Source organism: Centroberyx affinis, unplaced genomic scaffold (assembly GCF_046629955.1).
Source record: "Centroberyx affinis isolate AG114_WGS23_722 - 3 ecotype Tasmania unplaced genomic scaffold, CSIRO-AGI_Caff_v1 ptg005670l_1, whole genome shotgun sequence".
Lineage (NCBI taxonomy): Eukaryota > Metazoa > Chordata > Actinopteri > Beryciformes > Berycidae > Centroberyx > Centroberyx affinis.
Genome location: NW_027282859.1, coordinates 43,007 through 69,608, shown reverse-complemented (window position 1 = coordinate 69,608; position 26,602 = coordinate 43,007). Strand labels below are relative to the sequence as shown.

Sequence of the window (26,602 nt, the reverse complement as noted above, 5' to 3'; positions counted from 1 at the left end):
ATACAAGCGCACACACACACACCTCAAGTCAAAAATAGCTCTGTCCTTTGCTTCCCAACTTGCTATCTTCATTCTCTCTCTCTCTCCTGACATTTGAAGCGAGCCGTCATCTATAAAAAGGATATGGGAATTTTCATTACGGCGCGATTAGCTGCCGGGCTTACAGTGTGAAATAATATTGACAGCTCTTATTCCCGGTGAGTGGCGCTGAGCTGAGGACGGACTTCCAGCCGACGAGCCTGGTTATTTAGATAATCCTCCCAGGAAGCCCTTTTCCTCCCACCACCACCCCCCTCCTCCCCAATATGAGCTCAAGGCGGCTCTATGGGAGAGGCCTCACTCACTCCGTGCCTCGCTTTATTACACCTAATCTCTGGGAAAATGACTGGGGGGCGGGGGGGGGGGGGGACACTCAAACGCATCGGCTGGCTTAGAGAGGGAAGCGGGGAAGGTGGGAGGGAGTGTGTGTGTGTGTCTGATTTTCTGTCAGTGTGTGTGTGTGCATTGCACTTACCGCTTCTTGGTCGACTTTCTTGGAGGCCAGCGCCTCGTTCTTGACTTCAAACTCGGCCTGGATGTTGTCCCTCCTCCTCATCACAGCCTAGTGGAGAAACCACCGCAGGGCAAGGAGCGTTACTTTCAATATGAGTACAACAGTTCACTGCTATTTAGACCTATACACTGGTTAGCCGCAGACAAAATATTTTGAAACAAGTAAGAATGAAAGGAGGAGAGAAAACGGAAGTAGGGACGGGGGAAAGGCCAGGAGAGAGCAATACTATTTTGAAAGGGTGAGGGGGAGGACAGGAGAGAAAAGAGACAGATAGATAGATAGAGAGGAGGAGGACAGGAGAGAAAAGAGACAGAGAGGAGGAGGAGGAGGGGAGTGAAGGAAGAGAAATACTGAACAAGGGGGAGGAAAGAAATGCTGCAGTTTGTCCTCCTGGACCATTTTGTCTTCACAGGCAAATATGTCAGTGTGAAAGAAAGTAAGTAAGAAAGAAAGAAAGAAAGAAACAATGGGCCGATATTAGCCTTTTATTAAAAATGGATTATGGCCCAGATGCTATTTACATGTTGATGTAAATGAACTGATCAATACTACACTGGTTAAATCCATCATCAGATACGCTTACACTGTTGTATATCATCAATATGTGATGTTCAATGCATTCCAGGAGTTATTTTGTGATGAAGTGTTGTAATCTACTTTTTTGGTCGACCCACTTTCCATCAACCTGCATCGTCCGCTTCTACTTAAGTTAGTGATTTCCTACATTTCCCAGAATGCCTTTCTTTATGGTCTAGAAGTTGGTCTCTCTGCCTCTTCTACGATGGATTTCTCCCTGTATGATTGTTGAACGTCTCTCGGTGCAAAATGGCGGCTCTAGAAAGAAGCCCTCGCTCTTTGATTCTGAGGGACTGACGCCAGAACCTGACGATTAGCCTACCGCTCGTGTTTTAGATCGCTGAAACCTCTTCTGCGGGTCTAACCCTCGTCTCGTTCCCACCCACCTTCAGTGTTTCGGCGCAGAGGACGTACTCGTGCAGCGCGGGCACCAGGGCCTCCGAGAGGTGGCCGATCTGCTCCTCCGCCTCCTTGCCGCAGCGCTCCACGCAGCCGGCCACGCCCCTCAGCGGCTCCGCCAGCTCCTCCTCCGACTCCGCCCACTGCTCGTAGGTGGGGCCGTACTGCCTCAGCTCGTCCAGGTACTCTGGAGACACAGAGGACTGGGTTTAACTCTAATGCGACAAGGTGGAGCCGGTCGGAATGACTTGGCAATTCGAAGCGAAGACTTGGAAGTGGTCTCGCGCTCAAAGTCGTTCCAATCCGGCAAGATGCCACGATTGAACTTTTCTGGACACATTAGCTGCTCCCGATCAGATTTCTCACATTTAAAAAACGACACATTTATTGAGTGATGTGTTTGAGGTCATGCTTTACAGCTTCTGAGTACCTCTCTGTTCCTTGATGATCCTCTGGGTGACTTTGTCCAGGGAGGAGACCTTGTTGCTGAAGTCCTCCACGTACTCCTGCATGGCGGCGAACTCCTCCGGCCGGCTCCGCAGGCCCCGCACGGAGTTGGCCACCGCCCGCACCGTCTCCCCCATCCGGCTCAGGAAGCCGGGGCCCTGCTTCCTGTGAGGCGTCAACTCCTAACGGGGGTCCGACGGAAAGCCTTTACGTTAGAGGTGCACCGATAGTATCTCTGGTATCTGGATCAGCGTCCGTCCAATGAAGCTGTCCTGATAGCGATAGTACAGTGACATGCGCTTTGGCACAATCTACAACTCTTCCAGCAGGAAGCAAAATGTCTCCTGAGATGAAAATGTTGCTATTTGGGAAGTTCATAGTCATAGCAGCTATTGTTTAGAAGAGGAACCTGGGCTATGCAGGCGGAATGTCATTTTGTTTTATTAGGCTCTAAGCCTACCACACTGTTGTTTATCTCTTAACCTAGTCTGAATAAGCTGTTTTTATTTGAACCTATTCTGAATAAGCTGTTAAGCTGTTTTTGAGAGTCCATTAAAGAGGAACTAAAAACCAAATCTGTGTAAAGTCTGACATCTAATGGCAAAAAGCATGCTACTGAAATGGCCATCTGCTATTGGCTGATCTTTGGTGCCAGGTGACGCCAGCTTCTATAGAGTGCAACAGGTGGTGACATCACCCGTCGCCCAGAACCAGAAAAAAAGAAAGAAAGAAAAAAAGCCAATATCCTCTAGCCTGTTATGTACCCTATTTCCTATTTTCATTTAGCATATAATTTTTTTAACGCTATCGTCTTAGATTTTGGATATCGTAATATCGTGATATGGCATAAGTGTCTTTTCCTGGTTTTAAAGGCTGCATTACAGTAAAGTGATGTCATTTTCTGAACTTATCAGACTGTTCTATTATTTGCCTTTACCCACTTAGTCATTATATCCACATTACTGATGATTATTTATCAAAAATCTCATTGTGTAAATATTTTGTGAAAGCACCAATAGTCATCCCTACAATATTGTCGCAATATCGATATTGAGGTATTTGGTAAAATATATTGTGATATTTGATTCTGTCCATATCGCCCAGCCCTAAGCCGGTGTTCTGTCAGACTTTTCTGCTTCACTCTGGCAGCTAGGAACTTAAAATAGGATAGGGGAATTCTGAACCCACTAGCCATTTGCTGGTTGAGGATTTCAGTTTATGCCTTGGTGCTTTTGTTAAGAAGATCACTGAAGACTCTGCCTGAATCAGTGACTCTGCTGAGCGATGATGTTAATGAATGGTGAAATTTGCGCCCGTTTACTTGACTTAGGGATGTAACAGGACACAAAAGAAGATTGGTAAAGAACGCAGAGGTTGAAGTAACCTTCAGTTTATCTTATCCTCACAAAACTATGGACTAAACACACACACACACACACACACACACACACAACAGACCAAAAACAAGTGCTCTTATTTCCATTTAAAGTGAGAGCAAAGCTGTAGATTAGTGGAATGAAAGTGAGACAGTATGATTTATGTTTTCAGTCTAGACATAATCAGGCTGGACAAGGAGATCTTTCATACGCACAGCCAAAGTCTAACAATTAAGCTACTAATCTACTTTAGTGGTAGAGGACCGGGGTATGGTGATGCTGGATGTGTATGGGCATGACTTACTTAATGTGGGTTATTAGACATGAGCTGGTTAATCAAAACAACATCAAAATCGCCATTTTTTATTTTTTTTTTTACAGGAAAAGCTGTTTCAGGCAGCTTTCTAAGCAAGGAATTTGTGTGCTGTGAGGAATCAAGTATGATGCAAAATCTTTCATTATAGTGATTGTATTCAGACAGCATTAGAAGTCCCCCATCCAAGTAATTTTTTTAAGTGCTGAAAAGGAAATCAGGAAGGAATTACCTAGAAAGAACCGCGTGGGCTCAGAGGGTAAACTCATAAATCCTTAACTTCATTTATGAAAGAGAGAGATTAATCACCTTTTTAAAATCAGTAAACCTTCATTCTATATACACTCGTGATATTCAAAAGTGTGAAGTTGTGTCAGGCCCTTGCAAGTTCAATGAAAATATGGCTTACTGAAGAACATACTGGTCAGATTAACACCATTGGATTTTGGTTTACATTGGTAATTCTCAATGTTTGTGTGTGTGTGTGTGTGTGTGTGTGTGACCTGCACGGTGAGGAAGACTTTGAAGTGCTGGCTGCAGGAGAGGATGGGGTGCTCGGAGATCTTGTTGAGGAAGCGGTGCAGGGCTTTCCTCCGGGTCTCGATGAAGTCGTCGTTGAAGCGCTCCACCATGCCCTTCACCACGAACTTCTCCGGCAGCGGCTGAGGACGGTGCGGGTCACATGTTCAGCACCGTTCATCTAATCGGTCTAATCAATATATCAACCCATCTACCAGGTGAGGAGAAACTTCCAAGCCTAGCTCACTTGAAACTGCTGCCTCACTAGTGGATCATCTGAGTATGTCAGTATTAGTGAGGAAAATATGTCCACCACAACTTGTTTGTATAGTTTGGATTGAAGCTGATGATAGACGATATTTTCAATATCTTGTATTTGACCATTTTCATGTAAAAAAAAACAAAAAAAAAAACAAAAACAAACTACAAATATTAATTCCCCCAGAATTCTGTTCTTCTCAGGGTGGAGAAGCCTCTGAAACAACATTTAGACCATCATGGGACACCAAAAGTCTCCACTAAAACCCAGAATACTAATACTACTACTACCACTATTAATACTAATAATACAAATGTTGCATTGGAATCAATTCAGGTTAAAGACGTCATACAGACCAGTGATTCTCAACCTTTTTCATATCAAGGACCCCTAATTTAATAAACATTAGGGCAAGGGACCCCCAATTGATGACATTTTGTCTCTCGGACGCAAATCTGAGAATATTGTTACTGTTAGATATGATTAATTCTGAAGTTTAACAATTCATCAGTTTGGTGGGGACCCCCTGGAACCTGCTTAAGGACCCTTGGTGGTTCCCGGACCCCACGTTGAGAACCACTGATATAGACAACCAGTGTAATATTGATAAATTAAACAAGAAAATATACAATCAATAAACCGATTAGTAAAATATCTAAAATATAGTTCAATCAATCTCATCCTAACTATTAAACCTAGCACTGAAGTAATCTTAAGACTTCTGGTCACTGAACTATGTTTTCTCAAACAAAATAATCTACTGGCATATTGACATAAAGACGCAAATTTTATTTCTTAAAGAGATATAAGGGGTTTTGGGATGAAATTACATGCCTTCGAATTACACAGTGCCTGTGACATGGACTCCCTCCCAATTTTAAGGGTGAGATGAAACTGTAATGATCCCTCCGGTAACGGACCCACAGACGTGACGAGAGCAGGGCGCTGCTACGTACGTGGACGATGAGCGTCGGGTGGGTTTCCTCCAGTCTGCCCCGGAGCCACAGGAAGTCCTGGTAGCGGCGGCGCACCTCGTACTCGCTGGAGTCGAACTCGCTCCTCGTGGTCTGAAGGGGAGACGCAGATATCGGGAATGCTTGACTGACCGGACGTGCGGGTTCAGGGGTTTGAACAATAGGGGTTTTTGGGGGTCACTCAATATTCAACGCCTTTAAATTTCGACTACTTTCATGACAAATAATTCCAAAAAGTATTCAGTATTTCCCCCCAGAATTCTATTCTTGCCAGGGTGGAAAAGCTGAAACAGTATTTAGACCATGGGGCACTAAAACGCTCCATTACAATCAATTCAGATTAAGGGCTTCCCATGGACAGCCAGTGCAGTATGGATCAATTCTACAATAAATGTGTGATGAATCAAACTGCATCATATCCATCATATCAGTGGTGGACACTGACTGAACCAGATCTGCCCCCATATATCGGCAAACCAATATACCAGGTGTTTCAAAAGTTGGTATACAACTTTTATTAAAAATAATAATAATAAAAATAGTTAAAAAAACAAAGCTCTATAATTGTAGCAATTTCTTTTTTCAGTCACTCAATCCTCAAATATCCAACCATGACCTAAAGTGCAACTGGAAATGGAATAAACCTAAGGATTGACCTGCATGTATTAAAGCTTCTATGTTATATGCTGAAATGTAGGGCTGGGCGATAACTCAATATTATCGTTTATCGTCTTTCAGTGGAATCATATCGTGATGATATGAAGATATTTTAATATCGTGACACACATTTCTGCTGTCTGAATTGATGATGACAAGCAAATTTTACTTAAAAACTCTCATAAAATGAGGTATGGTAGGAATATTATTTGAATATTTCTGTTTTGTTTGACATCACACCTAACATTACCATTCGGTTCAATGAGATGAACATTAATTTGATTATTTAACGTGATTTTGCATACATGAACCATATCGTGATATATATTGATATCGAGAAAAATCCTTATGATTATCATGATATTGATTTCAACCATATCGCCCAGCCCTACTGAAATGTATTATCCGAGCACATGTACAGGCACAAGAACAAACAACTGCACACTCACCTTGGTGGCCACTCTGTACATGATGAAGGTCTCGATGGCGGTGACGTGGCTCTCGGGATTGTCCACGGTGATGAAGATGTCTTTGGTGTCGGCCGCCTGCTCCTCCTCCCGCTCCTCCTCTTCCTCCAGGCGGTACTGGTTGACCATGGAGCCGGGGGAGTTGGGCATGGGGGACAGGACGGGGCTTCCATCTGCCAGGGACGTATTCTGAACCAAAGACAGGACGTCACCGTTTACCACCGTCGCCACTTTCACAGACTAGAAAAGACTACAGACTTTCAGGGGGTGCGACGTGCCTTCTGGAAGCCATATTGGGGGGACTAACCCAAAAGTTTGGATTTTCCAAGCGGGATTTTTACAATTTGTCTTTGACGGCTAACTTTGCGATGCCATCTGGATCCTGCGGGCTCATTTTCAATTTGCGAACCTATCCAGATGGCGTGTTGGGGTAAGTACTTAAATGAGGCTAAATATGCTCAATTATAAATTTGGACTTGATTAAGCACCAATTAGTTTGCCCCCCCCCCTCCCCCTCCACACACACAAATTCAAATGTTGTCAGAGGTTTTCTCAGAAATCATTGAAAACTCCATTGAGGGGTTTACATTTACAATTTTTGACATTTCAGACACTTAGTGGACCCTCCTATCCAGAACAGCTGACAACAGTGAGTGCAAGCGTAGAATAAGCTTCAATTCCTAGATTACCAAGATTACAAGTAAACAATAGAGTCGTCAAGGGCCAGAGAGGTTACAGCACTCACACAACAGATGGAGCAAATATTGCTATGACCCCTGCAATGATACATTACAGACATCATGGTAAAGAAAGAAGAAAAGGTATGAGGATTTTAGACATGTGTCAACGGGTTACACCAATATATTGATTTACCGATATTGGCCTTCTTCAATCTGATATTGAGGGTGACACACAGAATGGATTTGCATTTAATGGCGTCTTCCTTGCCTTCTAAGGGCGTGTTCAAGCATGTTTGGAGCAATTCATTGGAACACTGAAGCGTCTACGCCTTTGATCTGGCTCGTTTGGACGGGTGACAACAACGGCAGGAAAACTGCAACAGGGTTTGTTAAGAGTGAGAACGTAATCCGAACCAACTACAGGAAACGGCCCCAAAACGCAAGGGTTTACGGGTGGAAGGAGACGGGTGTTGACATCTGACAGACAGCAGTTCCTCATACTTGTAAAGCCTGGCATAACAAAATGAACCAAGTCTGGCGCGATGCTCATATTGAGCTATTTCTTCATGTGTTCTTAACTGGTATGAACACCAGAGAAGGGAAATTACAGCAAAGAGCGCAGGAAAAGTCTCACAAATCACTTTGTGCAACTCCAAGTCAAGTCTCAAGTCTCTGACGCTCTGCTTAAACCAGTGATTCTCAACCTTAGGATCCCTAATTTAGTCCACATTAGAGCCACAGACCCCCATTTGATGAGTTTTGTCTCTCAAACCCAAATCTGAGAATATTTTTATTGTTAGATATGATTTTGTCCAGAATTCCATGACTATCTGTATTGCAGGTAGCGAGATAACAAAGAAACTATGATCAAAACAGTCATTCTTCTACATTCTCTAATTGTGTTAACTTAGTGTTAATGAAATAATGCTGAAGTTTAACAATTCATCAATTTGCTGGGGACCCCCTGGGAACCCTGGTGGTCCCCGGACCCCACGTTGAGAACCACTGGTTTAAACCATATCATAGTTATAAGATTATAATATGTCTTATTTAGCTATTTCAATATCAGGTACTGGTCAAATAAAATGATAATGTAACCTAAATTAAGGTAAATTAAGAACCCCAAATGTACATAATCACTCAATGTATTACACTACCCTGCAATAGAAAAAAACCCACAATGAAACCTCCTAACTCTTTCTCAGCTAGCTTTCAATCAGTGGTGACACATGTAAACATTACCTACAGTAACACAGGTATTGCACTAAAACTGACCTATCCTGGTGTGTTCACGGGTGTCCGGTAAAGTTTGACATCATCCATCCAGCATCCTTTATAGTGATACTGCAGGCTTTACAAATTGCAGTGCTTTAACTGGGTCCTGTTGTGTCCAAGTGTTACAAAAGGTGCCGCAGCTGATGCCGTGCTGCCATTGTTCATGAGTCACTAATCTAGAGTCCAAGTTGAGTCTGAAGTCAGTTTGTATGTGATTTAAAGTCCCAATTAAACAGCATTTTGAGAGCATGTTGAAACTGAAAGGGGATCATTTCAAAAGTGTAAATCAATGGCATATCAGTTAGGGAGAGTATGGCAGTTATATTTGATGGGAGGGATGGGATTGTTCTAAGATCTGTGATGGTATTATTGCTTGGATTTTTTATCTATGGCTATTGGTACAGCATGAGGTAACCATTAAAGATAGAATATTTTCCAGGATGTAAAAGTAATGGGATTCTGACATAAAAATACAAGAAAATGAAAAATGTTCTGGCATTTATTGTTAATTAGATGTATATTATGACATGGAAAATTGGCTAACAAGGTACAAACATCTTTTTTTTTTAAATGTAATTGTGACTTTAAATGCAACTCGAGTGTGAGTCACATACTAAAGTCCCCATCCCTTGTTACAGGGACTGGAACCGGATTTGTTTTGACTCGCTTTATTTTGGTGTGTATCACCTGTCAAAGCCTTTCCAAATGTGACTAACCAGGAATGTAGTGGAGGGTAAACACACCTAAAAGTCAGTTTACACACCTTTTTATTTGTGGAACGTGGTTTATAGTCAAGCCACGTTTTGAGGCTGAAATGAGTCTTTATAACATACTTTCAGAGTGTACACTTCATCATGTAAGTCAGTGATTCTCAACCTTTTTCATATCCAGGACCCCCCAATTTAGTCCGCATTTGGGCCACAGACCCCCATTTGACGAGTTTTTCTCTCTGTTAGATATATGATTGTTAGATATGATTTTGTCCAGAGTTCCATAATCATCTGTATTGCAGGTAGAGAGATAACAGAGAAACTATGATCAAAACAGTCATTCTTCTACATTCTCTAATTGTGTTAACTTCTTATAAATGAAATAATGCTGAAGTTTAACAATTCATCAATTTGCTGGGGACCCCCTGGAACCCCCTCGAGGACCCCTGGTGGTCCCCGGACCCCACGTTGAGAACCACTGATGTAAGTTAACTTATGGAAGTTATGAGGATAGGGTCTTTAAAGTGGGGGGGGGGGGGGGGGGGGATAAATTGATGCTTTACTGAAAATATAATTGATATCTGTTTATATTGGTGGTTGTTTGTCTTGTGATGATCAGCGACTGGAGGTCATAGTTGTCAAGAGTGATTCATCTGTGAGGGACCTGTTCACAGCGGACATTGTGTTTGTTGACGTATTCAAATCATCCGGCTTATGCAAACGGCAATGAACCGGCACGAGTGTTACTGTGCCGCTCTTATCCGGCCTCTGTTTCCTGTAAAAACAACCGAGAAGCTGCTGCAGTCAGCATTAGAGCCCGCAGCCCCGCCCGCCCGGACCGCTCCGTGCTAGAAAACAAAAGGGCCGCAGCAGCAACAGCTTACAACAATGTGACCACTTCTCTCTCTCTCTCTCTCTCTGATGACTTATCATCTGATGTTGCATTCCAGCAGAGAGGAGGAAGAAGCAGAGAGCGCTCACTCTCCCTTCTGTTCCAGGAACCGCCGAACAGGCTGGAGTCTGCTCTCAGTGTATTGGCGTTAATGGAAAAGTAGTGACATAGGGCCGACTGTTGCCAATACCTTCTGTTAAAGACATCAAGGGTTTATTATGGAAGTGCTCAGTTGATACGTACTGGCAAAGATGCTGGAGGAGGAAAGATACTGCACATGCTATTCCAGCCTATGGAAACCCTCGTCTGCTAAAGCGGAAATGCATAGGGGCGGGGAAATCATCTTGCACATTTGTAAAACTGTCTAAAATTACAATACTCATGGATAATAATGATTATATTTATATTGTAAGATGTATAATAATTATTAGAGGATAATCAATGACAGGTCTGGATCTCACGCCACTATTTGTAGCTTACCAAGACCTTTAAACATGACACTGTTTTGCCGAAATCAAATAAGGCTTTTGCAGGAAAAAGCATATTGGTCTTGAGTGCAAGACATTTTCATTGACTCCCAGCCAAAAAAGGAGCAGTCTAGTCTGCCTAATGGTGTTTTCAGTGAAGATGGAAGTAGTCAGAAGTGAGAACCATCACTTTTAGACTGACTGGTACTGTGAAACTTCATCTATCATTCATCTATCATCTATATTCATCATCTATATTCATCTATTGTTTGGGTTCCTAACATTAGGTACATAGCGAGGGAATTACTGTTGACATGTATGTATTTTATGCCGGACTGCAAACATTATAATGTGAAAAACGATTGCTTGTTTTATAGACTTACATCACACATCAAGGAGAGGAAAAGATGGATTCGTCAAGTGTATGATGGGAAATCTCCGCAATGTCCAAGACATCAAACCTTCAAAAGACTATTGGGAAGTCAGAAGAGCACATTGCATAGTTTGCTTATATTTCGTGATTTATGCTGTATATAGTAGGAAAGTCTATACTGGATGTGGCATTCACTTTACCTGCCTATTTGGACCATATTACACCTAAACCGAATGCGTTGGTTAACATCCACAGCTACCAAAGGCTATCTGTGCATGGTGAAGGTTAACGCCCACTTTAAAAGACTGGAAGATAGAAGTTTTGTTTTGTTTTTTTTACTAATAAGTGGTTCCTCTTCTAAAACATACCATCTTTGATTCCAGTGTGAGTTCACCTCACGTCAAAGCAAAAAGTTTGAGCTACGTGACTCATTTTCAAGGGAATAGTGAGTAGAACAGAAACGTTTATGCAAGCAGTTAAAGGATTAACAGACTGTCTGTAATCTGTGGAAGGGAATAGGCAGAGAGTAGTGTCCATTAGAGTTGTTTGTTACACCGCCTGTGGCCAAATAGCACTGCCGTTCTCTTGATGGAGACAACGTCACGCCGAACTACACTACAAATCTCTCTTTTTAATGTCGCATTGACTATCAGTAAAGGTGCACACCACATACAATATGACTCCGGACCGTTTCTAAATCTTTACGAGCCATTCTTCAATTCGGCACACATATAATCCACCAAGCAGCGTTTATTTCAATAGCATTTCACTTTTTGGAATTGGTTCACACTTGCTAACGCCCTCCGCGGTGTGTTTTGGTGGAAGGGGGTTGTGAAAATAAGAGACGACCCAGAGCTACAAGTTGAAATTGCACTGAAATAGCTGTTGCTTGGTGTATTGGATGCACACCGAATTGAAAAGTGGATCCTAAAGATTCGTAAAGGCTCTTACGCCATGCGCTACCTGGTATATATTTCTTTGTCGATAAGCAAATAAATTAAATTGCATTAAATTGGAATAAAGTTCCGCGTGACGCTCTCTCCGTGCACGAGACCAACAGAAATGAATAGCAGACCGTCAGGCAGGTCCTAAGGTCAGGTCATCAGCTGATACACTTTGGTTTCCTCCCTTCTCTCCAGTCAATAACCTGAGACCACAAGACCAGGACTTAACGATATCAATTCCTAACCACGACCATCACAAAAATCCGCACAGGTGGGAGAAATACATATATATCAAGCCACATATATGTTATTTATGTTACTACTAAAGCGGACCCTGTCACCGCCTGGGTAAAATCCACGTAGCAAGAATGGCAATGAAACTCTCTGAAAGCTCGGAGTCCGAGGCTTTCGGCTTCTTTTCAAGTTTGCTTCGCTTTACCTTGCTGAAAACCTCCAGGTCTTCGTCTTCGTCCAGGTCCAACATGTGTCCTGAGAAGTCCGCAGGGACCGTCTGGCCGCTCATCTCAGATTTAAACTTTCTAAATGAGCAGAGCTCATCAGAGAAACCTGAGAGACAAACTTCAATCACAACTTCAGAGCAGCGAAAATTTGCCGAGAATGAAAACGGACAGGACTTCCGGTGGTATTTTTCAAAATAAAACCCGCATTGATGTTTTTGGGAGGTAATATAAAGTGCCAAAGTGAAAATGGAGAATATATTTACGGATTAATTAATTATGTTTGTTTACCCAAATTTATTTTCACAGCATATATTTGTAGCCATATTAAATGCACTTTTCAGTGCACTTTTCATTTTGACATTACTTACTATGATGTATAAGCTACAAAAAATTAAAACTAAAACTAAATTAAGGTAACTTTAACCTCCACTACATCTATAATGTCATCCATTATTTAATGTAATGATTCCACTAAGATCTTTGATGTGTTTGTTTGTTGTTCTCCACAACCTAACACTTAGTGTCCCTTTTATTCCAGATGTGACAAATTGTACGCTTTTATTTTGAAGGCGAAATCGTTACGCTTCCGGCATCATCCTGCCTAACTGTCTCGCTTGACGCAGCTGAAGCCCCCAGCGCGCAGATCCGGAAGCAGCAGAGCAGGGGCAGGGATCCCTCCCTTCATGATTCAGCTGCTATGGAGTGTTTTATTTTTCCAGTCAGCTCCAAAACCGATGAAAAGAAATGATGGAAGAACCACACTCTGCTGTGACAGCCTCTGAAACGGAAAACATCCTGATTTAACCCAATGAAATGAACGAGAATCCCTGTGTGTATGCCTTCGAAGGTAGAAAACGACCAAAACATCCTACTCCAGCAGAACCACTGTTACTTTACTGAAGCATAAGTTACTGAGCTACTTTTAAAATAACGGACGTTGTTCCATGTGATGTTTCCAAAGCCATGGAAAAAGGAGGAGAGGCCAGAGAGTTCAAGCTAGATTCATTTCATTCAAAGAAAACCATTAAAAAATAAAGGGCATAAACAAAGTATGGATCAATATGATTTCATTCAACACAATTACATTTACACCGTTTCTGATGTAATGCTTATGGAAAACCTACAAAATCTGTAGTATGTAATGGATTTATTCAAAATCTAATAAATTAAAACACATTTGAGTAAAAGTACTAACCGTGAAAAATAGCCTAGTCCAAAAGTACAGTTACGGTATACAAAAAGCTACTAATTAAGGTAATGAGAATAATTGTAATTTGCTACGTCCACCTGTCAGTTTATTCTTATTTATATAAAACACACAGCTACCAATGACTGTTACCTTCTAGGATCAAACTGCAAACTGATTGTTTTTCTGTGTGCCAGCCAGATTTGGATTAGCCCAAACCTACAATTTGCCAAAGGAATGCTGCATTCAAGTGCAAAGGGAAAGATGGTAAATACAAGCGTCCTACATGAACGTTTCAGATGGTAAATACTACTGGAAAATACAGTTATCCTCAACTTTCAGATGTAAATACTACTAGAAAATACTGTTCACTCAGCTTTCAGATGGTAAATACTACTAGAAAATACTGTTCACTCAGCTTTCAGATGTAAATACTACTAGAAAATACTGTTCACTCAGCTTTCAGATGTAAATACTACTAGAAAATACTGTTCACCTCAGCTTTCAGATGGTAAATACTAGAAAATACTGTTCACTCAGCTTTCAGATGTAAATACTACTAGAAAATACTGTTCACTCAGCTTTCAGATGTAAATACTACTAGAAAATACTGTTCACTCAGCTTTCAGATGTAAATACTACTAGAAAATACTGTTCACTCAGCTTTCAGATGTAAATACTACTAGAAAATACTGTTCACTCAGCTTTCAGATGGTAAATACTAGAAAATACTGTTCACTCAGCTTTCAGATGTAAATACTACTAGAAAATACTGTTCACCTCAGCTTTCAGATGGTAAATACTAGAAAATACTGTTCACTCAGCTTTCAGATGGTAAATACTACTAGAAAATACTGTTCACCTCAGCTTTCAGATGGTAAATACTAGAAAATACTGTTCACTCAGCTTTCAGATGGTAAATACTACTAGAAAATACTGTTCACCTCAGCATCAAGTCATTTTGTTATCACATCTCTTAAAACGCCATGGCAGGACACGACTACATGCTGGATTTTTGGCTTGTGCGCTTGACATTACAATGTTTAGTTTGCTGTAAAACATGACCTCAAACGCATCACCGCTAAGTTCACGTGTGTTTAAGTGTGGAAAAAGCTGACCAGGAGCGACCGAAACCTACAGAAAACTCCAATCACAGCAATATGCCCAGCGACACCCGAACGCATCGCAAAAATCCCATTTCACGCGTTCACCTGCGACAAACTAATACATTTGTCGGAGCAGAAGTTCTTATCACCTTCAGCCTTGTCGACACGCCGCCTCGTCGTCAAACCTGTCGCCTCCAGGATCGCCCGCATTCAAATAATTGTCATTACAAAGAGAGAGAGAGAGACAGAGAGAGAGAGAGAGAGAGTAGGGAAACGAAACACAAGGGAGCTGTGTTACTGATGGAAGGCCCATTTGCATAATGCGATCATAATCTTTATTTACTGTAGCCCCGGCTGGCCTGCAGGCATTTTTTTTGTGCTGCTGCTGCTGCACTGGCAGGCAGGAGCAGAAGAAAAAGAACCAAAAGATGTCACTGTTGCACAAGCAGAGGAGGAGGAGGAGGCTGCCATGGAAACCAGCCATCCATCACAGGCCCTGTCCCGCCCTTTTTTGTGTCACATGACTTGGACTCGAGTTGATACTTGAGACGTGACTTGATGCGTGAAGAGAAGACTTGAGACTTGACTTGGGTTCTGGTGACTCGGGACTTGACTCTGACTTGTACTCTGATGACTTGAAAAGGTTTCTAAAGTCTTGACTTGAGATCTTGTGTTTGTGTAAATGACTCAGATTGAAAGTGATGAGATTTGTTCCAGCAGACGACTGAATTGAAATTCTGTTTTCTGAATTTGGATGGAATGATTGAATTTATTGAAGTTGAAACTGATTCTAGAAATCAAACTCATGATGCTCTTACCAAGTTTTTATCCTATTAAAACCATATTGCATTGAAAAGTCCTAGATATTTAGTTTTCTTTAAGATATTAAATTGATACTGGACTCTTGATTTGTTCTGACTTGACTTGCTGTTCTACATTTAGACTTAAGATTTGATATTAATGACATGGATTTGATTTGTTAATCTACATTTAGACTTGAGACTTGATTTGTTAATCTACATTTAGACTTGAGACTTGATTTGTTAATCTACATTTAGACTTGAGACTTGATTTGTTAATCTACATTTAGACTTGATACTTGACTTGGTAATCTACATTTAGACTTGGGACTTGACATGGACTTGATTTAGTAATCTACATTTAGACTTGAGACTTGATTTGGTAATCTACATTTAGACTTGAGACTTGATTTGAGACTTGATTTAGGAATCTACATTTAGACTTGGGACTTGACTTGAGACTTGATTTGGTAATCTACATTTAGACTTGGGACTTGACTTGGACTTGATTTAGTAATCTACATTTAGACTTGACCTCTAATTCCATGACACACACATACAAACACACACACACACATTCCCCCACAGTTCAGCCAGGCGAGGAAACCCCCCCCAACAACTTGCATCGACTTCTCCCATTACTTCTCCCCATTGCTGCGGGTTGATCAAGCTGCGGCGCGGGGGCCCCCCTGCTAAACTTCCCGCCGAATCGCCGCTCGTCTCCCCCCCACCCCCACCCCCCCCTCGTGATCAATCCGCGTTGCACCCCGCACATCGACGTGTCATCTCATCGGCCGCCGGAACATCGGCCAATTATCCCTAACGGACACGAGATAATCCATATCCCACGATCCATTCTTCTTTCTTCCTCTCTACAGTAACAATCACTCTCCGCTTTTTGCCCGAGTCATATTGTTAAGAAACGTTGCCTTCGGGGGGTGGGGTGGGGTGGGGGGGGGGGGATTTTGCCGGCTCGAAAAAAAAAAATCAGTATGCACACAAGCGCGCGTACACACAGACACACACACACACATTCGCAAATACACACACATAATTATCTATTCAAACACTCCACAGGATATTTTTTCTGTATTTTCTCTAAATGCACAGTGCCAATGGCATTACAAACAATGTGTCGTTCCACTTTTGGCATTTTGCAATTCAAAACGATGCGAGCGCTCCCTGAGCAGAATACTGACGAGCGGAGGAGAGGCGTTCACAGCCAGCGGCATTAACATACAGGAAGCCATTATCACATCTGGCCTTTCCAACACACACCAAGGCTGTGGGGGGGGTGTGTGTGTGTGTGTGTGTGCAGAAGGGCACGCTTCACCCTGACTGCATGGTGTGTGTGTGTGTGTGTGTGGGTTTGTGCATACATAAGTGCATGTGTCTGCCAGGCTGCTGCATGGTGTGTGTGTGTCTGTGTTTGTGCACAGCCTAACTGTTATGTGTGTGTGTTTGTGTGTACATGTGTGTGTGTGTGTGTGTGTGTGTGTCTATGTGCATGTTCATGTGTCTCCCTAACTGTCCTTTGTGTGTGTGTGGGTGTTTGTGTGTATGTGTGTGTGTGTGTGTGCATGTTCATGTGTCTCCCTAACTGTCTGTTGTGTATGTGTGTGTGTGTGTGTGTTTTTTTGTGCATGTGTGTGTGTGCATGTTCATGTGTCTACCTGTCTGTTGTGTGTGTGTGTGTGTGTCTGTGTGCATGTCCATGTGTCTACCTAACTGTTGTGTATGTGTGTGTGTCTGTGTGCGTGTCCATGTGTCTACCTGTCTGCATTGGTGTGTGTGTGTACATGCGCGTGTGTGTGTTCATGCATTTGTATGTATGTGCACACAATAGTGCATGTGTCTACCTGGCCATATGGTGTGTGTGTGTGTGTGTGTGTGTGTGTGCACATATAACTAAATGCATGTACCTGGCTGCATAGGGTGCGTTTGTATGTGTCTTTATGTGTAGGCTTGTACATGAGGTGTGTGCCTGTGTGTGTTATATATGTATATGTGTGTGTGTGTGTGTGTGTGTGTGTCCCTCAGCGTCCCCCCACCATTCAGATTAGAGGTTTCTATAATGGTTCTACAAAGGTCAGGGTTTTGCAGTGTGTGGAATGTAGCGGCGGGACGTGGTTAAAGGTCAGCATTATCTCCCTGCCATTTCATACCAGTTTGTCTGTCTGATTGATTTGGAAAAATAAAGCTGTGTGTGTGTGTGTCTTCTTTTCCTTCACCGAGAGAAAGAAAGAAAGGAGGGAGGGGAGGCGATTGTTTTTAGCTTTGTAAATGATGACACACCGGAAGAGAAACGCCTCTTTTTTTTTGTTTTTTTGTTTTTTTCCCCGGATTCGCCCGTGATGCCGTTGCGCCTCAGTCTGACCCGGCGTGTAAATCAAACGCCACGCTCGGTTGGTGTGAGTGGAAAAGCTGAGTGGACAGGCGCTCCCTACCCGAGGTGTGACCGCTAGGGTTTTTTGTTTTTTTTGAAGGCTGATCTTGATATTTTTGGATTCGATATCGTTAAATTTGATCGTTTTCCTGCTGTGTCGCTAAAGCATGATGCTGGTTTTCCCTTGTAGTTATTGCCTTTTTTGGTTCATCTCCATTTTGATTTGATTGTCCTTTAGGATTGCTTTTTTGTAATACATGTAATATACCATACTGCATCACTATATACTATATAACATATACCATACTACATCACATACTGTACATATACCATACTACATGACTATATATTATATAACATATACCATACTACATCACATACTGTACATATACCATACTACATGACTATATATTATATAACATATACCATACTACATCACATACTGTACATATACCATACTACATGACTATATATTATATAACATATACCATACTACATCACATACTGTACATATACCATACTACATGACTATATATTATATAACATATACCATACCGCATCACATACTGTACATATACCATACTACATCATATACTATATAACATATACAATACTACATCATATACTATATAACATATACAATACTACATAATATACTGTACATATACAATATTACATCATATACTGTACATATACAATACTACATATACTGCACATATACCATACCACATCATATACTGTATACATACTACATCATATACTGCACATATACCGTATTACATTATATACTGCACATATACAATACTACATATACTGCACATATACATACTACATCATATACTGTACATATACCATACTACATCATATACTGTATACATACATCATCATATACTGTATACATACTACATTATATACTGCACATATACAATACTACATCATATACTGCACATATACAATACTACATCATATACTGCACATATACAATACTACATCATACTGCACATATACATACTACATTATATACTACATGGTACACTACATCATGTCACCGCCGACACTGATACGTTTGGATTGAAGCTGCTGATAGCTGATATTGACAGCTGATAGCTAACATTCATATCTTTAAATTTGGCTATTTTCATACCCCCAAAATTATAAGTATTCAGTGTTTCCCCAAGATTTACACCTTCATGGGACACTAAAACTCTCCATTGAAAGCCATAATAATGAAATTCTTCAGTGGGTCAGCAGCTCCTTAAGGCAGAGTGAGGCAGCTTTTACAGACTGTTGAGTAAAATCCCCCCCACACACTGGAATGATTTATCTGCTCAGACATCTGATATTAAATAAGACAAACATATTGACTAGCTGTGATCAGAGAGCAACCTCCATCATATCAGAGGTGAACCATATCTGATTTATACTAAAAGCCACTATCGACCCAATCGATATACATATATATATATATATATATATATCGGTGTAACCCTCTTCTCCAGACTCCCTTCATTCTCTGCTGTTGGCCAGACCCTGGCACAGTGGCAGCCTGCGCGCACGGCCACCAACAGCGTAATAATCAGATCAGCCAAGCCCCAGGCCCCCCCACCCCCACCCCCCCTTCAACAATGGCTTACATAGATCGCCTCTGTCAAACTGCATTTACACACTGTCACAGCCATTAGCCCGGCCCGGCCCTGAGTGGCTTCTCAGTAAGATAGAAGGGAGAGGAAAAAAAAACAAAAAAAAAAACATGGAAAACATCCACTGTGACTGTTTGCCCTGTACCACATCCAAAATGACTAAAGTAGAAAAGCATTACTGACAATTATGGCAGAACTCTTCTGTTTGTCAGTTTCCAATGTTTTTTGTTTTTTTTTCCTTTTCTCCCCCCCCCCCCCCCCACCCCCCCTTCTTCTCCTCTCCATCCATCCTCTCTGTCTAATGTTGAATGAATTGCTCTTGTTCAGGAAATTGCCGCTAACGGCGTCGGGCGGCTCCAAACACGTTCCACTTAAAGAGAGGGAGGGAGGGAGGGAGAGAGAAAGAGAGAGAGAGAGAGAGAGAGAGGGGGGTAGAGATTAAATGGGGGAACTTGGCCACCTGGATGAATGCAGGGATTGAACAATTAAAAATCAATTTACCGTCAAAAAGCTTTGCCTTCTAATTAGGACCACATGCGGGCCAGAGGGGCTTTTCTGTTGGAGGGCATGTTTTTCCTCTTGCACATTGTTTCATATTTGTGTTAATGTCCCTCCCCCCCCCCCCCCCTCTCCAACACACACACACACACACACACACCCCTCTACCCCCCTAACTATCCCATTGTTTTGTTTTTTTTTCGGTTTTTTTTTTCCAATCCTCTGCTTACATGCCCACATAATGATAATGCAGTGGTAAATACTGTATTACTCAGACGTGGACCGCCACAATAGGGACCTAAATGTATCCAGCCAAAATGGAAAAAAAAAAAAAAAAAAAAAAAAAGACATTTGTTTTGATTCTCAGCAGGTGCGCTGCATTCGGAGAGTGGGGGGTGCGGGGTGCGGGGTGGTAGGTGGGTGGGTGGCGGGGGGGGGGGGGGGGGGGGGGGGTCTTTATTCTCATGTAGATGACAGTGTCTCATAGAGCGCCGAAACGTCGGGAGCGCACGCCCGCCTAATGCATCAAGGCCAATTACGTCAAAATTGAAGTATGGATGTTGGCGTGATGGCAAAATAAAAGCACCTTTTTTTTTTTGGAGGGGGGGGGGTTTGATCTGAAAAGCCCAGGCGCGGTGCTCTTATTCTTGATGAGAGGGGGGGGTGGATTGAGGCTGCTGCGTCTCTCTTCGCTTTGACAATAGAGCGGTTGTGTGCGGCGGCCATGTTGTCGGTCCATCCCGCCGCGGCAGTTATGGTTACGGAGCGCTCTGTTCCGTACTCGTCGTGGCCGCCGTGTCTTCATGTTTTCGAAAAAAAAAACAAATGACGAAGAGGAAAAGCGGACAGACCCCGAAATAGACCCGCATGAGACCGCTGACTCCCCGTTTGATCACATTTAGTCCCAGAGACCCATATGAGAAGATTTTAGTTGTTGATTTAATATTGACTTGTAGAACTGTCTGTACATGGGAGATAAAAGTGGTGAGAGTGAAACCCAGTTCTTACACATTCTCTAATTAGGAGCATTTCTAGTGAATTAAATTACAGTGAAATTTAAACCCTTTCATGCATGAATTATTAAATCATAAGTAAGTAGTAGTAATATGTGTTTGTTTTTACTTTTAAACAAGTGAAAAATCATGCCAATAACTTTTTTTTTCCAATATATTTTATTTTGAAGGAGTTAGGTCCACTGCAGTGGACACCATGCATCAACGGTATAAAAAGTGATTCAATGGAACTCAATATAGGTCCGAAAAAATATGTTTTTAAAACATTTACTAAGAGCAAATGGTATGGATACACATAAGATGAATACACACATGAATACACATTTTTTTGGACCTATACTGAGTTCCATTGAATCACTTTTTATACCGTTGATGCATGGTGTCCACTGCAGTGGACAGATACGTCCACTGCAGTGGACAGATGTATTTTCAGTCACAGAAAAAAATTTACAAGAAAAATGCTATTAAAATCTGGCTAAAAGTATTTCTAACATATTTAGTTGTAAAATATTTTTTTTACCTGTCTGGTTTTCTGAAAATAAAAGGATTTAACAGATATTCCTGGGGTACTTGGTGCATCTCCTCTCCCCTCCGCCATTTTAATTTATGATGCAATATCTCAAAATGACAAAGAGAGCCAAAGATAATAATCAAATGGAATTGTAGACAACGCTTTGGGGGTCCTTGGGGGCACCTGGTGGTTGGGACATGGTACTACAACTTAAATAGTTCAAAATGGCTTCCAAATATCTGTCCACTGTAGTGGACACCATGCATGAAAGGGTTAACTATTCCTCATTTTGCTAAGGGACCCCCTTGAACCTCCTCAAGGACCCCTGGAGGTCCCCGGACCACACTGAGAGACAGTACCTTATGTCAGGTGATCAAGTCGGAGAAATCGGGATTGTAGCTGCGGCACGAATTGGCCAAGTTATGACGTAATCGCTCTTTCCAACATGGCTGAACAGAGCGCAGAGTTGTTTGTGAATATAAGATGTACCATTGCGTCTGTGATCGCCGCTATTTTTTCCAAAACAAATGACTCTGATTGGCTAAACGGATGGTGATGAGTCCGTCCTTCCAGAAAAAGTTCAACCCAGTTGAACTTTCTGTTCGTCAGAACGAATGGAAATCTGACGGAGACGGACGGAGATCAGTCCTGTCTGGACAGCTCTGATTAAAAATGTATTGAAATGAATGGAGACGGACAGACGCAACGGATCAGTGTGGCCATGGCCTAAGAATATGCATTGTGTACATTAATGCATGGTACAATGTACTGGAGGCATGGAATGGAGTTGCGCAATTGCGAGGAATCTCTGGCCAGATATATTGTTTTGGGTTTTTTGTCAGTTTATACAATTTACAAAAAAGAACCCATTGTGATAGGGTGACCACATTTTCAAACCCCCAAACCGGGACCCTGAAGTGTCCCGCATGTTCATGCACGCGCACATGTATGCACTTATGCACGCACCATAGGCGTTTTCATCAGGATGGGGGACAATTATTTCAGTGCTTAGCAAACCTAGTGACTGCACCTTTAACACCATGGACAGAGCCTCAGCAAACCAAAAATGATGTTTTGTCTCCAAAAATCCACCAAAACATAGTTTATTTGATGTATGTATTTATTTGTTTGTGTTTTTTGATTGGGTTAGGTAATAATGAGCGGGACAGAACATGATAAACGTCTATGTAAGTGCTGAAAACAAGTATAATACTATTATTATTATTTTAATTGTGGTGAAAACTGGGACAATTCGGTAGTGAATGTTGAAAACCGGGACATTTTAGTGTTTTACAGATATTTGTCGGGACTCGGGACACCCATCTTGAAACCGGGACAATCCTGGACAAACCGGGACGTCTGGTCACCGTACATTGTGACCAATATTTTGTACCTGATGGTTACAGAAATTCTACATGTAGGGGAGAGCGGGGCTGGTTGTCACATGGGTAAGTTGTCTCAGTGGCTTTATTTCTGTCAAATTACATAAATGTTTACTTTCCTAATAAGAGGTTACTATGCTGATTACAAGAGTCAAAATCAAAAACACTCAAACAGAAGACCAACTTCGATACCTGAAAGTAAATAACGAAAATCTTTGTGTTTTTCTTCTAATTAAGGAATCAATATAATTATACATCGTCAGCTATAACCTGATTTATATTTGAATGGTTTAGTCAAGCTATGTGCTCAGGGGGGGGACCTTGGTGAAGAATGCCTGGTTGGGGCATGTTGTCACATTGATTTCGGGGTATATTGTCATACATCCAAATCCTTTTTTGCTTATAAATACTTTTATATTATTTTCTGAACAGATATTATTTTGGTACTTAAACCCACAAACCTTTGGCTTGTGTAGCAGCCTTCAGAGGAGGTGACAACATACCCTGACATGGGGGTAAGTTTTCACAAGTTGTCAAGAGGTATTTCATTTGCTTTTAATAAAACTGTAAAAATGCCATTTTTTTTTAGAGAAGACCTTAATCTAGCTAGAAAAATAAATATTGTATCTCAGTAGGAAGGCACTGTTGAGAAATATACAAAGTGTGACAACATGCCCCGGTCTCCCCTACTGTACAGCTCTGTAACAACTCCATGAATATTATCCATATCCATGTATATATATGTATCCATGTATCCAATCAAAATTCTTTAACACATTTTTTGAATTTATCTGATTAATTTAAACCTTTTTATTTATTAAATTATTTAAAAATCGATGTATTTATGAATATTAATTTATTTTTATTGATTCATCCTTTCATATTTTTTTCCTCTTTTTTCATTTTATCGTAATATGTTGTTTAGTTGTTGTTGTTTTTCTGTTAAGTTTTGTCCTCTAAGCTTAAAATCCCAATCCCAAGAACATTCTTACCAAACGCAAAAACAGCAATGCAGAGGTATGTGGAATCATAATGTGAGCAAAGTATCTGTACAAAGAGATATTTGTACACAAAGTGCATCACTCCTGAATCTAATTGGAAGGGAGCGTGGGTTTGGGAGTTGGGATAGACAGATGGTACCAGCCACTTAATGCTTTTTTTTTTTTTCCTCAACGCTTCCCCAGAACATCCCAAATGTTCCTGCTGCCAGCGCGTTTGAATATGTACATGTACGCTCGAATATTTTACTATTCCGAGACAATAAACGTGCAACCGAGGCAGACAATGGTACACACACACACACACACACACACACTTGGACAAAACACCACTGGGGGACGTTCACTTCCTCAAATAGGATAATATTCTTAACCCGGGACCGGTTTCAACGACAGGCCTCAATTAAAAGTGGGTGTAATTATCATCAGCTCTCAGAGTGTTGCCCTCTAACCTGTGAAATCTAATTAAGTCCCCCGGCAGAAACAAACAAAAATAGGCATTACTAATCAATCAGCCGGAAATAAGATAAATGAGAATAGAGAGAGAGAGAGGCGCGACGCAGGGCTGAAGCGGCAAGATAACGGGGCGAGAGAAAAGGAAGACATACTAGCGCGCCGAATCCACAGTCAGCGCGTCCAAAACCCCGCTCTCTCGGTGGCTCGGCCGGCCACTGAGCGCTCGCACAGGCCCGGGGAATACACTCCTCATAGGCCGCCAACAGCACTGAATGGGGTGTGTGTGATTTGTATATATATGTGTGTGTGTGTGTGTGTGTCTGTGTAGAGCTGCAAGCCAGAAATTTTTAGTAAGGTCCAAAAAAAAAAATGCAAACCCTTAGTCAGGACGGGCTGGGTGTCCTCTTCCAGGAAAAAAATGTGGCCATTTCAAACCAATTTCTTACATTTTTTTTTTACAATAGATTTGCATAATTTATGTCTTATGTCTGAAATGGCAAAAATGACTCGCTGTTCTCCAATCCCAGTGATCACATCAGGCCAGTTATTATGTGAAAATTAGATGGAAGGCCTCCCGATGAGCTGGCAACTTACTGAGCATGTCCGAATTAGCAGACACAACGGTATATAACCAGTGGTGGAAAGTAACTAAGTACATTTACTCAAGTACTGTACTTAAGTACAATTTTGAGGTACTTGTACTTTACTTGAGTATTTCCATTTTATGCTACTTATACTCCACTACATTTTAGAGGGAAATATTGTACTTTTTACTCCATTACATTGCTACAGGCTATAGGTACTAGTTACTTTTCAGATCAATATTTTATATTTAAAACATTTGATCATCTTTGTAAAATAACTATAAAATAGCATCGTTATAGATTAGACTACCCAAAAGTATAGCTAAATTGTTAAGATTAGCTTCACGTTGACAACTTTAAAATGCTGCTTACATGTACATGTATGTCAATAAATCAGTATTAATATTCCAATAATTTATGAAAAATATAACTCTAAATGGGGACAGTTTGCATAATGAGTATGTTTACTTTGATACTCTAAGTACTTTTTGCTGCCAATACTTATGTACTTTTACTTAAGTAAGATTTTGAATGCAGGACTTTTACTTGTAATGGAGTATCTTTACATTGTTGTATTGCTACTTTTACTGAAGTAAAAGATCTCAGTACTTCTTCCACCACTGTGTATAAATGAACATGAACAGAATCAACCTAAAAAACCCTGACATGTGACAAAGGCAAGTTGTCAAATTAGTAACTGAGCATCAAAAACAACTGGGGCTGCAAACTTCAGAGGCAAATGCAAGGCGACACAGTAAGTAAACTGATTTGATTTAATTTCCTTTTACTGCAGCCAATTTGTGTGCAAAAACCTACTAGACTCTTTGCAAAAAAAGGATAAAAACATCATGTTATGTTATGGCATGTAGCCTATTGTTTTATTATTAGATGATGTTTGATGTGTAGGTCATTAGCTTTATTTTTTGAGCTGCAGCTATGAAAAGCTACCTATGTTAGTGAAACCTGGGTGTTCATGCCAGTAAATAAGAAGGCGTAACAAGTCCCTGTGTCTACATGATCAAATGTTCGCATTCATGAATTCACAATGGAAATGGAACCAGAGAGATATTTCCCACGATTCCCATTAGGAATTCATGTTTTTGGAATAGCAACACAAACTAATGACATGAAAATTGCTGTTTACATTAAAATAGACTAGAAGAGAAGTAACTGTACTGGTTTCCTTTAAGTAAGATGGAGCAAACAAATAGAAGGATGAGGAAAAATTCTCCAAAGTGATCACGGTTTGCTGCTCCTCACTTCTACAAGGGACTAGTTTAAAGTTAGGGTTTAGGGTTGGAGTTAGAATTAGGATTAGGTTAAAAAGTCACATGTGAAAACCCACATGTGAATTCAATGCACATGTGCTTTTTGGACACATGTTGGTTTTCATATATGAACATGTGAAATTTCCCATTGACAGTTTAACCTGTAAAGTCTTGTAAAGTCTTGCATGTGAAATTCCGTTTTCACATGTGAAATAAATAAAAAATAACGAGAAAAAAATGTGAAAAAATACTCTTCATCTAGAAATGGATTTATTTTTTTTTTACATCTTAAGTAAAAACTGTTAGGTGACATCAGAATACAACAGGAGAAAAATGTTCACATATGAAAGCCAACATGTGTCCAGAAACCACATGTGCTTTTCGGTTCACATGTGGGTTTTCACATGTGACTTTTTTTGTAAGGGTTAGGGA

General features: G+C 41.1%; 1 protein-coding gene across 1 annotated transcript in view; it reads right to left on the bottom strand.

The window, feature by feature from the left end:
- The window catches only part of snx7 (sorting nexin 7), a 37,321-nt gene extending 24,847 nt beyond the window's left edge, over nucleotides 1–12,474 (bottom strand). The window contains exons 1-7 of the mRNA XM_071547102.1: nucleotides 12,321–12,474; nucleotides 6,523–6,729; nucleotides 5,399–5,509; nucleotides 4,168–4,326; nucleotides 1,959–2,157; nucleotides 1,516–1,715; nucleotides 515–601 (exon numbers count right to left, since the gene is read on the bottom strand). Of these exons, the coding sequence (XP_071403203.1) occupies nucleotides 515–601; nucleotides 1,516–1,715; nucleotides 1,959–2,157; nucleotides 4,168–4,326; nucleotides 5,399–5,509; nucleotides 6,523–6,729; nucleotides 12,321–12,404 (1,047 nt within the window). The 5' untranslated portion in view covers nucleotides 12,405–12,474. The remainder of the gene's footprint in view (nucleotides 1–514; nucleotides 602–1,515; nucleotides 1,716–1,958; nucleotides 2,158–4,167; nucleotides 4,327–5,398; nucleotides 5,510–6,522; nucleotides 6,730–12,320) is intronic.
- Nucleotides 12,475–26,602: the final 14,128 nt, after the last annotated feature.